General features: G+C 40.7%; 1 protein-coding gene across 2 annotated transcripts; it reads right to left on the reverse strand.

Moving 5' to 3' along the window:
* Window positions 1-7,627: 7,627 nt before the first annotated feature.
* On the reverse strand, window positions 7,628-11,816 carry LOC124001602 (ADP-ribosylation factor 6-like). Of its 2 annotated transcripts, none has more exons than XM_046308537.1 (2): window positions 11,659-11,816; window positions 7,628-11,444 (listed from the first exon to the last, which is right to left on the reverse strand). In XM_046308537.1, the coding sequence occupies exon 2, from the start codon at window positions 10,726-10,728 to the stop codon at window positions 10,198-10,200; it is 531 nt and encodes a 176-aa protein (XP_046164493.1). In that variant the 5' UTR covers window positions 10,729-11,444; window positions 11,659-11,816; the 3' UTR covers window positions 7,628-10,197. The 2 variants fall into 2 exon arrangements, with proteins under 2 accessions (XP_046164493.1, XP_046164492.1); XM_046308536.1 differs by having other exon boundaries at window positions 11,589-11,750.
* Window positions 11,817-12,573: the final 757 nt, after the last annotated feature.

Consider the following 12,573-nt stretch of genomic DNA (forward strand, 5'->3'; position numbering starts at 1 on the left):
TAGCTTGTGGGTGCTTTATATGCGCTACAGTCAATTATGATTGCATGTCCACTTATAATAACTATAAATATTAATAAACGCCTACAATTTCCAAAAGATAACCAAACAAAAACATATTTACAAGGTGTTTGTGCCGTCATGTGCATTAGTAGCACAATTTCTAACTTATTTGCATTCGTTTTTACTTACACTTGTATGATGACTTCTCCATTGATGTTGTTTTTAAGTTTTGGCTGACTTTCTTAACGGATGTACAATAGTCACGAATTGAATTAGGCATAATTGTACACTCGCAAAGCCGACTAAACACGAGGGCTGATGGGCTAAGGTTGCTTGGCTAATCATTTGGACCACCCTCCAAGATGGCGACGGGGATTCCCCCAAGGGCATAAGGCGAGTGTAAATGGACGAGGGTGTGTCTTTTATGAGTTTGCACCACAGCCTTAGTGTAATGAATCTTGTCCAGGAGAGAATGACTGCCCCCTCGCATTGAGGATTTCAAGCTAAAGGCCGACCACGGTAGTTTTTTCCCCTCATTAAGATAACATCTCTTGTCCAAGAGAGACCTGGTCCAATAGCAGCAGGGGGAACAATGTTTCATACACAACAACTTACATACTAACAACATTAAACAACTAAACTCAGCAAAAAATAAACGTCCTCTCACTGTCAACTGCGTTTATTTTCAACAAACTTATCATGTGTAAATATTTGTATGAACATAAGATTCAACAACTGAGACATAAACTGAACAAGTTCCACAGATATGTGACTAACAGAAATTGAAAAATGTGTCCATGAACAAAGGGGGGGTGTCAAAATCTAAAGTAACAGTCAGTATCTGGTGTGGCCACCAGCTGCATTAAGTACTGCAGTGCATCTCCTCCTCATGGACTGCACCAGATTTGCCAGTTCTTGCTGTGAGATGTTACCCCACTCTTCCACCAAGGCATATGCAAGTTCCCGAACATTTCTGGGGGGAATGGCCCTAGCCCTCACCCTCTGATCCAACAGGTCCCATACGTGCTCAATGGGATTGAGATCCAGGCTCTTCGCTGGCCATAGCAGAACACTGACATTCCTGTCTTGCAGGAAATCACGCACAGAATGAGCAGTATGGCTGGTGGCATTGTCATGCTGGAGGGTTATGTCAGGATGAGCCTGCAGGAAGGGTACCACATGAGGGAGGAGGATGTCTTCCCTGTAACGCACAGCGCTGAGATTGCCTGCAATGACAACAAGCGCAGTCCGATAATGCTGTGACACACCGCCCCAGATCATGACAGACCCTCCACCTCCAAATCGATCCTGCTCCAGAGTACAGGCCTCGGTGTAATGCTCATTCCTTCGACGATAAACGCGAAACCGACCATAACCTCTGGTGAGACAAAACCGTGACTCGTCAGTGAAGAGCACTTTTTGCCAGTCCTGTCTGGTCCAGCGCAGGTGTGATATTCGGATGTACCGATCCTGTGCAGGTGTTGTTTCATGTGGTCTGCCACTGCGAGGATGATCAGCTGTCTATCCTGTCTTAGGCATCTCACAGTACGGACATTGCCATTTATTTCCCTGGCCACATCTGCAATCCTCATGCCTCCTTGCAGCATGTCTAAGGCACGTTCACACAGATGAGAAGGGGCCCTGGGCATCTTTCTTTTAGTGTTTTTCAGAGTCAGTAGAAAGGCCTCTTTAGTGTCCTAAGTTTTCATACCTGTGACCTTAATTGCCTACCATCTGTAAGCTGTTTGTGTCTTAACGACTGTTCCACAGGTGCATGTTCATTAGTTGTTTATGGTTCATTGAACAAGCATGGGAAATAGTGTTTAAACCCTTTATAATGAAGATCTGTTAGGTTATTTGGATTTTACGAATTATCTTAAAGACAGGGTCCTGAAAAAGTGGTACTCTTCCACGTTTCTTTTTTTGCTGAGTTTCTAAACACACATACAGTACAACAATTACATATTACGTTAAAAAGACAAAAGTCTTGACCAAAAAACAGCTGTCCTAAAGAAAATTACACTATTCTATGATAATATACATTGATCAAGTGTTTAAACTCCACCAACAAAACTAGATGGGGCGGCAGGTAGCCTAGTGGTTAGAGCATTGGACTATTAAGCTACAAGGTAAACATCTGTCGTTCTGCCCCTGAACAAGGCAGTTAACCCACTGTTCTCTGGAAGGCCGTCATTGAAAATAAGAATTTGTTCTTAACTGACTTGCCTGGTAAAATAAAAAAGATTATCAAATTTTTAAATGTCCAGGAGAGAATTCCAGGACCATGGAGCTGAGTAACTAAAACTATTTCTACCATAACCTGTTCTAATTTTTGGTACCGTTGGAAGCAAATGAGAATGGGACCGTAATTGATATTTATTTGCAGGCAGTTTCCAGAAAACAGGATCCCCCATTAATGTGAATGGGGAAATGGCGATCTTCGTGGTCAATATTAGTGGATATATAAAAAAACATCAAACACAATCATGGTACCAATAATTGCTTCTATTTCACCAGATGTATGTCCTTGAACCAATTACTTTCAAATTTCATACAGACGAAGTTAAAAGGATAATTTAGTAGCTCATGGCAGCCTGCAGTACCTAAGTCAGCCTGCAACTTGATATATTCAATGAGGGGGCAGCACTGAGCTAGCCTGCAACATCACTTCCTAGAATAGCTCAAATGCATCTTTCTTTTTTCCAACGCAGTTAAGCTAAAACCACACCCCGTTATTCAGAGGGGCATTCTATGCTCACATTGGCTAGCTAGCGTGGTCTCACTGACAGGCGATCAGCGCAGAGACAGTGGTAAGGATGGAGTGTAATTTAACACTGACAGGCGATCAGCGCAGAGACAGTGGTAAGGGTGGAGTGTAATTTAACACTGACAGGCAATCAGCGCAGAGACAGTGGTAAGGATGGAGTGTAATTTAACACTGACAAGCGATCAGCGCAGAGACAGTGGTAAGGGTGGAGTGTAATTTAACACTGACAGGCGATCAGCGCAGAGACAGTGGTAAGGATGGAGTGTGCGATCAGCGCAGAGGTGGTAAGGATGGAGTGTAATTTAACACTGACAGGCAATCAGCGCAGAGACCGTGGTAAGGATGGTGTGTATTTAACACTGACAAGCGATCAGCGCAGAGACAGTGGTAAGGATGGAGTGTAATTTAACACTGACAGGCGATCAGCGCAGAGACCGTGGTAAGGATGGTGTGTATTTAACACTGACAAGCGATCAGCGCAGAGACAGTGGTAAGGATGGAGTGTATTTAACACTGACAAGCGATCAGCGCAGAGACAGTGGTAAGGATGGAGTGTAATTTAACAATTAGCTGCCTACCGTAATAAAGGCCTATTATTATCATCATTTTTGGTAACATTTGCCCATGTATTTATTTTCAGTTTCAATGAGTTGCAAAAATGTCTCAGAACTCAGCTGACCTTCAATTGAGAAAAGTTTAGCTAAGTTAACTTAGGCTACTTAACGTTACTAGCTCAGTATTTGAGGTTGTTATATTATCATTAGTAGTGTATTATCAGGTAAAAGCATATGCTTATTATTCACAATTTCTCAAATATTTATTCGCTAATCATTCAGTCGAATACGCTATACTACACAGCCATTGAATCGGCCTTTGAGCGTTAAGGGACGTTAATGGCTAGCTTGGTCCACGACATTATGTTGTTATATTTTTCAATCTCGAAATAGAAGGGCAAATGTTATTAATCAGTGACTGGAATTTTGTGCTACGTGATATTCACTCCCGGACTTGGAGAGCGCTCAAAAGCGTTGAAGAACGGCCCTCTGAATAATGAGGCGTGGTTTTGGCTTAACTGGGTTGGGAAAAAGAAAGACGCAGCTCCAACTGGGCATTGCAATGGTTCCAAAAACACCCCCATGTTGCAAGACGGTGACACGCTGAAATTACACTTCCTGGTCTTGAAACACACCACCATTTTCATAGGAAACTATTCGTCCATATTTTTTTTTACAGTCAATGGTCGTGTACCGAGAGATTCCCGCTTACCTGTAAATAGGCCAGCTGCAATGTCAAAATTTGTTATATTTTAAAAATTCATGAAAACTAAAATGAGCTTTTTGATTTTAATTTAAGGTTAGGGTTAAGCATGAGTGGTAGCAGCGTGGTTAACTTCAAAATCTGATTTTATGAAATGTATGGAATACAGTGATCACAGTCATTGTAAATAAGAATTTGTTCTTAACTGACTTGCCTAGTTAAATAAAGGTTCAATTAAAAGATATATATACATTTATTGCTAAATCTATCAAATCTATAAAAGGACACTGTCCCGTGCTGTGCTGCTGAGAAAGGAAATACCCATTGCTGTTGAATAAAACTAACGATCTTCTGTTGCCCAAAACCCCAGGGCCTAACCGCATCAATCCTGTCTTTGTGAGGACTGTAAACACTCCCTTTGTCCTTAATCAGATTTAAATGGGAGAACTAAAGCATTCCTTCCATTGCTCCTCCTCAGTGTCTGTCTCAGTCTGGCTCCAATGGAGTCCTATTGCTGGTGAATTGTAATTATTATTATTTTTTAATTGTTAAAACAGGGGGCACACCAGATGAATCATATTCATAGACCCCGTGACCACAAGAAATAAGACCTCAGCACAATAAGCAATATATATTTTGTATATATTGTAGGGGTGCACCACAGTGCATGCACTATTTGTATTTACATTCACATTACTATTTCAGGCAACCAGTTAATATACAAACACTCAAGCAGTATGTTTTATATACATGACATCTAGAGAAATGCAATCCAATCAGTCAGATAATTAACAATAAAGAACCGATACGAAAATGATTGATAATGTTAAAAATGACAGTTGGAGGGACTTGGTCTGTCTTGACTTGTCCTGCCCTATAACAAGCATGTGGGGTTTGAACAATTCTATTAAAATGTATTCATCAGTCCCACCAAGCCACTGCAGTTTAAAACGGGGATCAATAAATATCCCAGGAGGCCTGCCTTCCCTCTCTGTGGCACTGCCAGATATTGACTCTGTGAGATGCTGCGAGTCCTCCGTCCTTCCACCCCTCGATCGATGTTGATCACTCTCCTCCCACTGTTGAGGGATGCCCATCACATCCCATGCTGATGATGTTCTACCCAAACCATCCATCCTACGTCGAGGGACAGACCTATCCCTGGGCCTTGTTGACAAATAAGTATGAAACTCATCCTGTACCAAATGCTAAGTCCAGTTCAGGTACCCCTTTCCTTCCCCAATCCTGCTCAGGTTCAAATTCCCCCTACTATGTAACTGTATCCTCATCAGTACAGTGATGGTGCTGTATTTAAACAAGGCACAATTCATCAAAAATAATTTCTGGACATCATTCCTTTCCCACAACCCACTCCGCATACAATGTCCACATCCTCTCAACAATGGCCACCCAGTGCTAGAGAACCTACCAACAACCCCTTCCTGACTTTTAGCAACTAGCAAGCAAAGAGAAATCCACTTTGGAACTCAAACTTGTCTGCAGGTTTTAGAGACAGTTTGACAGCACAGCTGAAACATGTTCATCCTTTTCCATCTAAGTAATAATGTTCATGGTATGCCATACATTCTACTGACAACACTATAAATGCTTCTGAACAGTGAACATGTATATATCCACTAACTCAGCAGTGTGAGGTGTATAGTTGCAAGGGCATGATTCATAACTTCCTGAAGCTAGACTATCAGCTGGTGTCCCATGTGATGTGACACCACTGCCTGGGCTTCTGCAGTGTCAGTCAAAATACACCAACCAGCAGCGGTCCATATTAGACACAGAGTCAAACGAAAGCCATATCATTTATCGCAACTGTATGACAACCTCCCGTTGCCTGGGTTATCACTGATGTTGTGCATCTGTCCTATGACTTTCTTAGGTTTAAAAGTCAAGCCTGCCTCTACTTCTCTGGGCTTTGGACTCTTAGTGAACCAATAGGTTGACTACAGACGATGGCCTTGGCATCTCTCTTCAGCATGTGCCAACCAGATAAGTTCATGCTGGTTCTTCAGCTGATCGAGTCAGTGTGTCCGAGTAGAGGCTACAGTCTCTGACCCTATTATTTTTACTCTTGTAATGAGGACTACTCAATAAGATTCATTAAGTCAAGACTTGGAAAACACCTTGGGCTGGTACAATTAGGAAATGGCAGAGTGAGACCCACAAAGACAAGGCACCATTACTGCATGGTGTGGGATAATATAGAAATTAATGAGTAACTAGAGACCTTGTCACATTGTGACCTTTAATTTGATTCCTTAATCTACATTAACCTCTAGGCAAATATAAAACCCAATTCAAGAAAAAGAAAGAAATTGCTCTGCTAAATGTGCTACAAACAAAAACATGTTTTTCTGAGTTTAACCAATCTGGTGGACAGTTTACAATATTCACAGGACCCCAGACAAGATACAAACCAGCACACAGCTGGATTGCTTACTGGAGAGGACAACAACTTGGTAGCAGATGTTGGTCTGTTTTTTTAAAACAATATTGTACACTATATATAGTTTTTCTTAAATTGCTTTTTAATCTTTGTTTTGCAGTCGGCATGTATCATAGTATGTTCCTTCTAAACAAATATTGGTGGGTTGGGGGAGGATTATTAATTTCCAGCCTGTTTTGAACCACAGCTGACAGAATTCAGAAACTGCTGTATTGCTCCAACATTTATGCAGCCTGTCAACCCCCAATGTAGGCTAGCAATGTGGCTCTGTAGTTATTCCACTGAGACCATTTGGACTTCCTGTTTTGTATATGGGGTAAAAGGAAAAACATATATTTCCCAATTCAATGGTGGCGAACAGTGACAAAAGGCTTTGACGGTGGACAGCTATATAAACGGCCTGAAAAGTCTCAATGCAACACACCAACAAGACATTGTGTTCTTCACATAAAATATAACAGAATGAGTCATTACCTAATGTGAATAGAATGCTGAAAAACACAGGAAAATTACATTACGTTAAAAACATGTAAAAAGAATTGTTGACCAATTCATATCAAAGAGTAGTCCATTCATCTGGAGGGAAATTGCATTCTTGGTAAAGGTTAAGCTTGCCACACCTTAAACCACAGCTTTTAGTTATGCAGTTAAAATAGGTCTCAACATATACTGGCAATTAGCCTATGTAAAAAGAACATCTTTAAGCACAGTACTGAAGCACTGAAGGTGTTTTGTGTTGGATATTTTAACACCTGGCAGTTTGTAGCACATCAAACGTGCAAGCTCTGCAAATGTCATTTCACCTTTATTTAACCAGGTAGGCAGGTTGAGAACAAGTTCTATTATAAATCATTCCTCAAGGGGACAAACGCTCACATAAAGCAGATAAGAATTTCCCCAATGCAAGGGTGGTCAACTATAAGCAAAGAACAAATCATAATCATATCTCTAGCATTTTGTACATACTTTCTTATAATGGATTTTGAGTCCTTGGGAAGCTGTGTATTATGATAACTGTGTTCCTTTGTATTTATTATGGATCCCCATTAGCTGCTGCCAAAGCAGAGTCGAGCAAAATGAAGGCAATTTATTAAATTAAATCACTTTTGGTCAAGTTATGATCAACATCAGAAAATGAGACATTTAAAATTACTTTTTTAATTCGACATTACAATGACATTGTTCTGTACATGATCCTCCAAGTCAACATAGGAATAAGAGAGCTGAACCAAAACATCATTTCACCAGGGAGCTGCTCTCTCCCATTGCATGACAGGCCCACACTGCTAAAGGGTTACTATACTTCTGTACTCATGCTGCAGATACAGGCTAGTAAAAGGTCTCGCATCCTGAGACATATGAATGGTAGTAGGTTGAGAGCTCAGAGCTGAATGACATTCCTTTGGAAATATTGAGTCCATTGGCTTCATAACCATCAATGTTACCCTATGAACAAAAGCTGCACTCTGAAAAGCATGTTTGGGTTAACGGAGACCTGTTTGCTTGAGCACAATCTGGGATCAAAACACGAGTATACAAAAAGGCCAGTTAATTCACAATATAGCCCACTATAGGGAATCACTTGTGCAACTGGGTTCCAGATGGTGAGTCTAAGCACTACACTCTGGCTGTGTCCCAAATCTGTCTTGTTACTTACTAAAACTGCATACTGTGTACTAATCATACTAAATACTATTTAGAACGTACTGTTCAGTAAAATCGAATACAGTAAGCAACAAATACCATACTAGGCTCATCCATACTGAGAATGCATAATCTAATGCTCAAATTGTATTGATTCCTGCCATTCGTTTATTTTTGGTAAAGCACATCACCATATCTGATTATCAGCTCTTATCAAACACAAGTGGGTCTCAAAAAACTATTCTCTTCCTTAAGTGTGCAGTGAATTTTACTAGATGAAATGCCCGAAATGAGTATGACATCCTGGCATTTAAGGCATACACAATTTGACATTGAACATACTACAAAACATTTTTGCATACCCAAAACACCTACTATTTTGAATGCAAGTATGGGTATTCGGACAGTCAATGTCTTTCCTGACAATTTTGTCACAATGTCCAGAATGTTGACAATTAAATGTACGCAATGGCGAAACTTTTAAATCACACCTTGCAGTGTTTGTCAATACAAATACCTACATTTGCTAAATGGTTTCTGTATTAAAAACATGTTCAATATAAGGTGTTGTAGTTGTCCCAAACAAGCTAGACTAAACATCAGACTTTACTTCTGAAAGGAAAAACTATGAATCAGACCCTTATGTTACTCACAATCCAACAGTATCTTTAAAGCATACAATGAACCAAGCTTGAGCCCTAATGAAAATACAAATCCAGCTCCATTAGAAAATATATAAAAATGTGATAAAGAATAGGCAAAGTTGGTAATCTCTGTAGCTTTGAATTATGAACACATTTAATTGATATTCATCAAGCCACATAATGTCCCCTAGGCTTGCTACAATTCCACTGTATTACATTGAGCCATTGGACTTGGCTCAATGCCAACACTGCACAAACGCTCTGCCTAAACTCAAACACACCTTGCACGTGATACAGTTTTGGAAACATTTGGAAGTTTTTCAAATACAAAATATACACATACTCTAAGCAGTTTAGGAAAGTTGCACCCGGCTGCATTTTCAAGAACACCGCCTCCAACAGGCTACACTTCCTCCCCTCCAATTTCCACTTCAAAAGTCTCCAATGGCGCGTAAAGGTTACTACAATCTTCACTTTGTTGATCTACGTGCGTGCAAATTTTGGAGCAGCAGACCCCTGTTGGTAAAATGATATCTTCACCGGTCCCACTAATTCACAAGGGGGCGACAGCATTTATTTTTTTATTTTTGTCATTTCCTTTGTGAAATCAAGGAAGAGTCGCCTTCCCTTGCTAGTAGTAGCTAGTTGGCAGCCTGGCTAGCTGGTGTTAGCCTGACTAAAAACATAGCTAGCCTTTTTAGTTTCTCACATCTCCATGCGAAAACGTACAGGAGGAGGGTAGCTCTCCGGGGAACAGGGTTGGAGAGCCCGGCATACAGCATTGGTCAGATCAAGGAACCATTCGGCAACACTGCCCCCATGTTGCGGAAGGAATGGTACAGCTCTCAAATGTTCAGGTAGTACAAAAGTACATTGAATGCCGGAGCGCATTACAAGGAGCCTCCTGTACGCTACAAGGCTTCCGCAGTGTGAATTTACCTTGACCGGGGAGGAAGTTTCATACCTCGGCAGAGGGCCGTTTAAAAAAGAATAATGCCAGGTGCAACTTTGCTAAACTGCATTATTTGTATTTGAATGATTATTTCACCCTGATGTGAAAGTTTGCAACTAAAGGTTTCCAAAACTGTATCGCAAGCAAGGATTATTAAAGTTTCTAAACGTTAAAACAGAGCATCTAGAATGTAGTTCACATGGAGCCAGCTGTCCTCCATACCATCAGCTAAGAACCCAAGACAGGGACCGGCTTTAAGACACCTTGGGTTCTCAAGAGCTAAGTAGAAGCAAACTATAAGCCAGAAAACCAAGTTTATAAAGATAAATTCGTTATAGGGTCATCATAGTAATAAAAAATAAATGGAGATCAAACTTCTCTTTATTATATATTTATTTGAGAAGTAAAGTTGTGTTACTTGCCTCAATTTGACTTTTTTGTAGTTTAATCTAAAACAGTAATCACTCAATCATTAGGATTTGTAATTTGATGTTAGCCATGTCAACCCCTCATATAGTCCGTCTCCCGTGGTCGCACAGGAGGGCTGAACATACCAATTCCTATCTCTAATGCGGGTCAATCCTAGTTTCTCTTGGATTTCGTGTGGCTTCATGGCATCGGGCAGGTCTTGCTTATTGGCAAAAATCAAGATGATGGCGTCCCTCATCTCACGGTCATTAATGATGCGATGGAGTTCCTGCCTGGCCTCATCAATGCGATCTCTGTCTGCGCAATCCACAACAAAGATTAACCCTTGAGTGCCCGTGTAGTAGTGTCGCCACAGGGGACGGATCTTATCTTGGCCTCCAACGTCCCATACATTGAATTTGACATTTTTGTAAGTCACAGTCTCAACGTTGAAACCAACTGTGGGAATTGTGGTGACCGACTGTCCAAGTTTCAGTTTGTAAAGGATGGTGGTCTTTCCAGCAGCATCAAGTCCAAGCATCAATATTCTCATCTCCTTGTTGCCAAAGATTTTCGATAGCATTTTCCCCATCATGTAAACAGTGCATAAATATTCCGTTCAAAATGAGAAAAAAAAATGGTGTGATTCTTCAATATTTCCTTTTTAACTTCCTTAATGTCAAAACCATGCAGGTTATCTTTATTTGCTTAACCAGGTGTAACTAGGCAACTAATTACAAATGGACATGGTGTGAAATATGAAGCTCAAACTGAGTCATGTGTGGGTCTATCAATGCTTCACAATGTGTCAGCCAAAGAAAGGAATCTCAAACTGGCAACACTAATATTCCTGGTGGCAAATCATTAGCTAACTTGTAGTATTGCTGTTCATAACTTAATTCTCAGAGTTTGAGACATCCAAGTTCAAATGTGTACCCAAAGGTGAGATAAGTAAATTGTATGACAAGCCGTCTAAGTATATTGTAGCTGTCACAAAATGTTCATACTATTGATTTCTATTCTCTTCAGGGTCGGGAGGGGCGGGGTAGTGGATCTGGTGATAGAGCAAGGAAGTCAAATAGGCCCTCCAAAAAACCTGCGGTACTTCTTACTTCCTCTTGGTGAATGTGTCTCGAGGTCCCCCTCCTCGTCCTTGTTCCGATCAACACCACCGGGGGAGAAAGGCAATGTTCTGCAGCTATTCCATCAAACGTCACGCTGGGCTACACACTCGTTCGTAGGAGCCCGTTCTCCTAAAGTCCCGGCGACTAAGGTCATTGATTCAATAAAAATAAATCCCTTCTTGTCCCCCTGAAACAGAAGAGGATCATGAGGAGTGTCAGAAAGCTCAACTTAGCAAGTTAACAGCTAGCTAGCTGACACTAGCTTGCTAACTTAGCTACCTACATGCTGCATTGTGGACAGCTCAACACAATTTAAAAAAATGCAACTTACGTTCCGTGTATTTTTAACACAAATCTTCCCAAAATATAATATCAGTAATTTGCAAACCGCTTTCGTCTACCTCTCTCTCCTTTTCAGCCGAGTTGCAACGCTACTCTGATCTACCGGAAAGGTGTGGACAACATCACCAGTCACTTCCTCTCGATCGTTCAGTAGTTAGTTGGCTTGCGCACGAGCTTTCACAGCTTGAACTGTGACCAGAGGACGCCATTTCGGCACCGCGGATTACTCTGACATTACGTGCATTGTCCGAAATGCGGTCCATTGGTTCGTTTAAAGTAAATGCATGGTGCGAATTTAACCAGTACTGGTCCAGGTGCAAATGTTGTAAAGACCATGAAAATGTAACTCACCATACAATGATGTATATAAACCCATCGGCACTATACAAGGAAGTGGATGCATTTATTTGGTGCACGTGCATGGTGCTAAATAATATCTAACAAGCTATTAGCTAGTCAAAATGTATTGGATATATTTATTAAATTACAATTACATATGGGAAGACCAATTCATTCGTATCAATTTTACAGCACATAAAACACGTAGGCCCATGGTTACAACACGAAACATGAAATTGCAACAGTATTAATATGCATTTTTAAATTAAAGTAGTGCATTTGGCATGCTTAATAAACATATATTTTAAAATATAGGTTACTTTCTAGCCTTAAATTTAAAAAATGCATGCAGGCTAGGTTACTGTGTGAAGCATAGACTGCACAAATATGGTATGTAGGCTTGGTCTACGTCCTCAATACAAAGTGTAATAACACCACCATGTGGCATGCATTGGCACTGCTTCTCATTTTACTGAAGTTATTGACCAAATATGCAGGTTCGCATAGCCACATGGTGGTCACTCACAAGTCTGTCACTCAGTTTACAAGTCCTAGTCTATCTCTTGGAGCACCAATAGTGGTGGGTAGGTTGTCTATTATCTGCCAGTTTTGTTAAACTGTTTAAACCTCTGTGT

The sequence above is a fragment of the Oncorhynchus gorbuscha genome, linkage group LG17, assembly GCF_021184085.1.
Source record: "Oncorhynchus gorbuscha isolate QuinsamMale2020 ecotype Even-year linkage group LG17, OgorEven_v1.0, whole genome shotgun sequence".
In the NCBI taxonomy this organism is placed as follows: Eukaryota; Metazoa; Chordata; class Actinopteri; order Salmoniformes; family Salmonidae; genus Oncorhynchus; species Oncorhynchus gorbuscha.

What these genes read in the sequence shown, in the direction of transcription:
- LOC124001602 (XM_046308537.1), bottom strand. Translation starts at nt 10,728, where the DNA reads ATGATGGGGAAAATGCTATCGAAAATCTTTGGCAACAAGGAGATGAGA.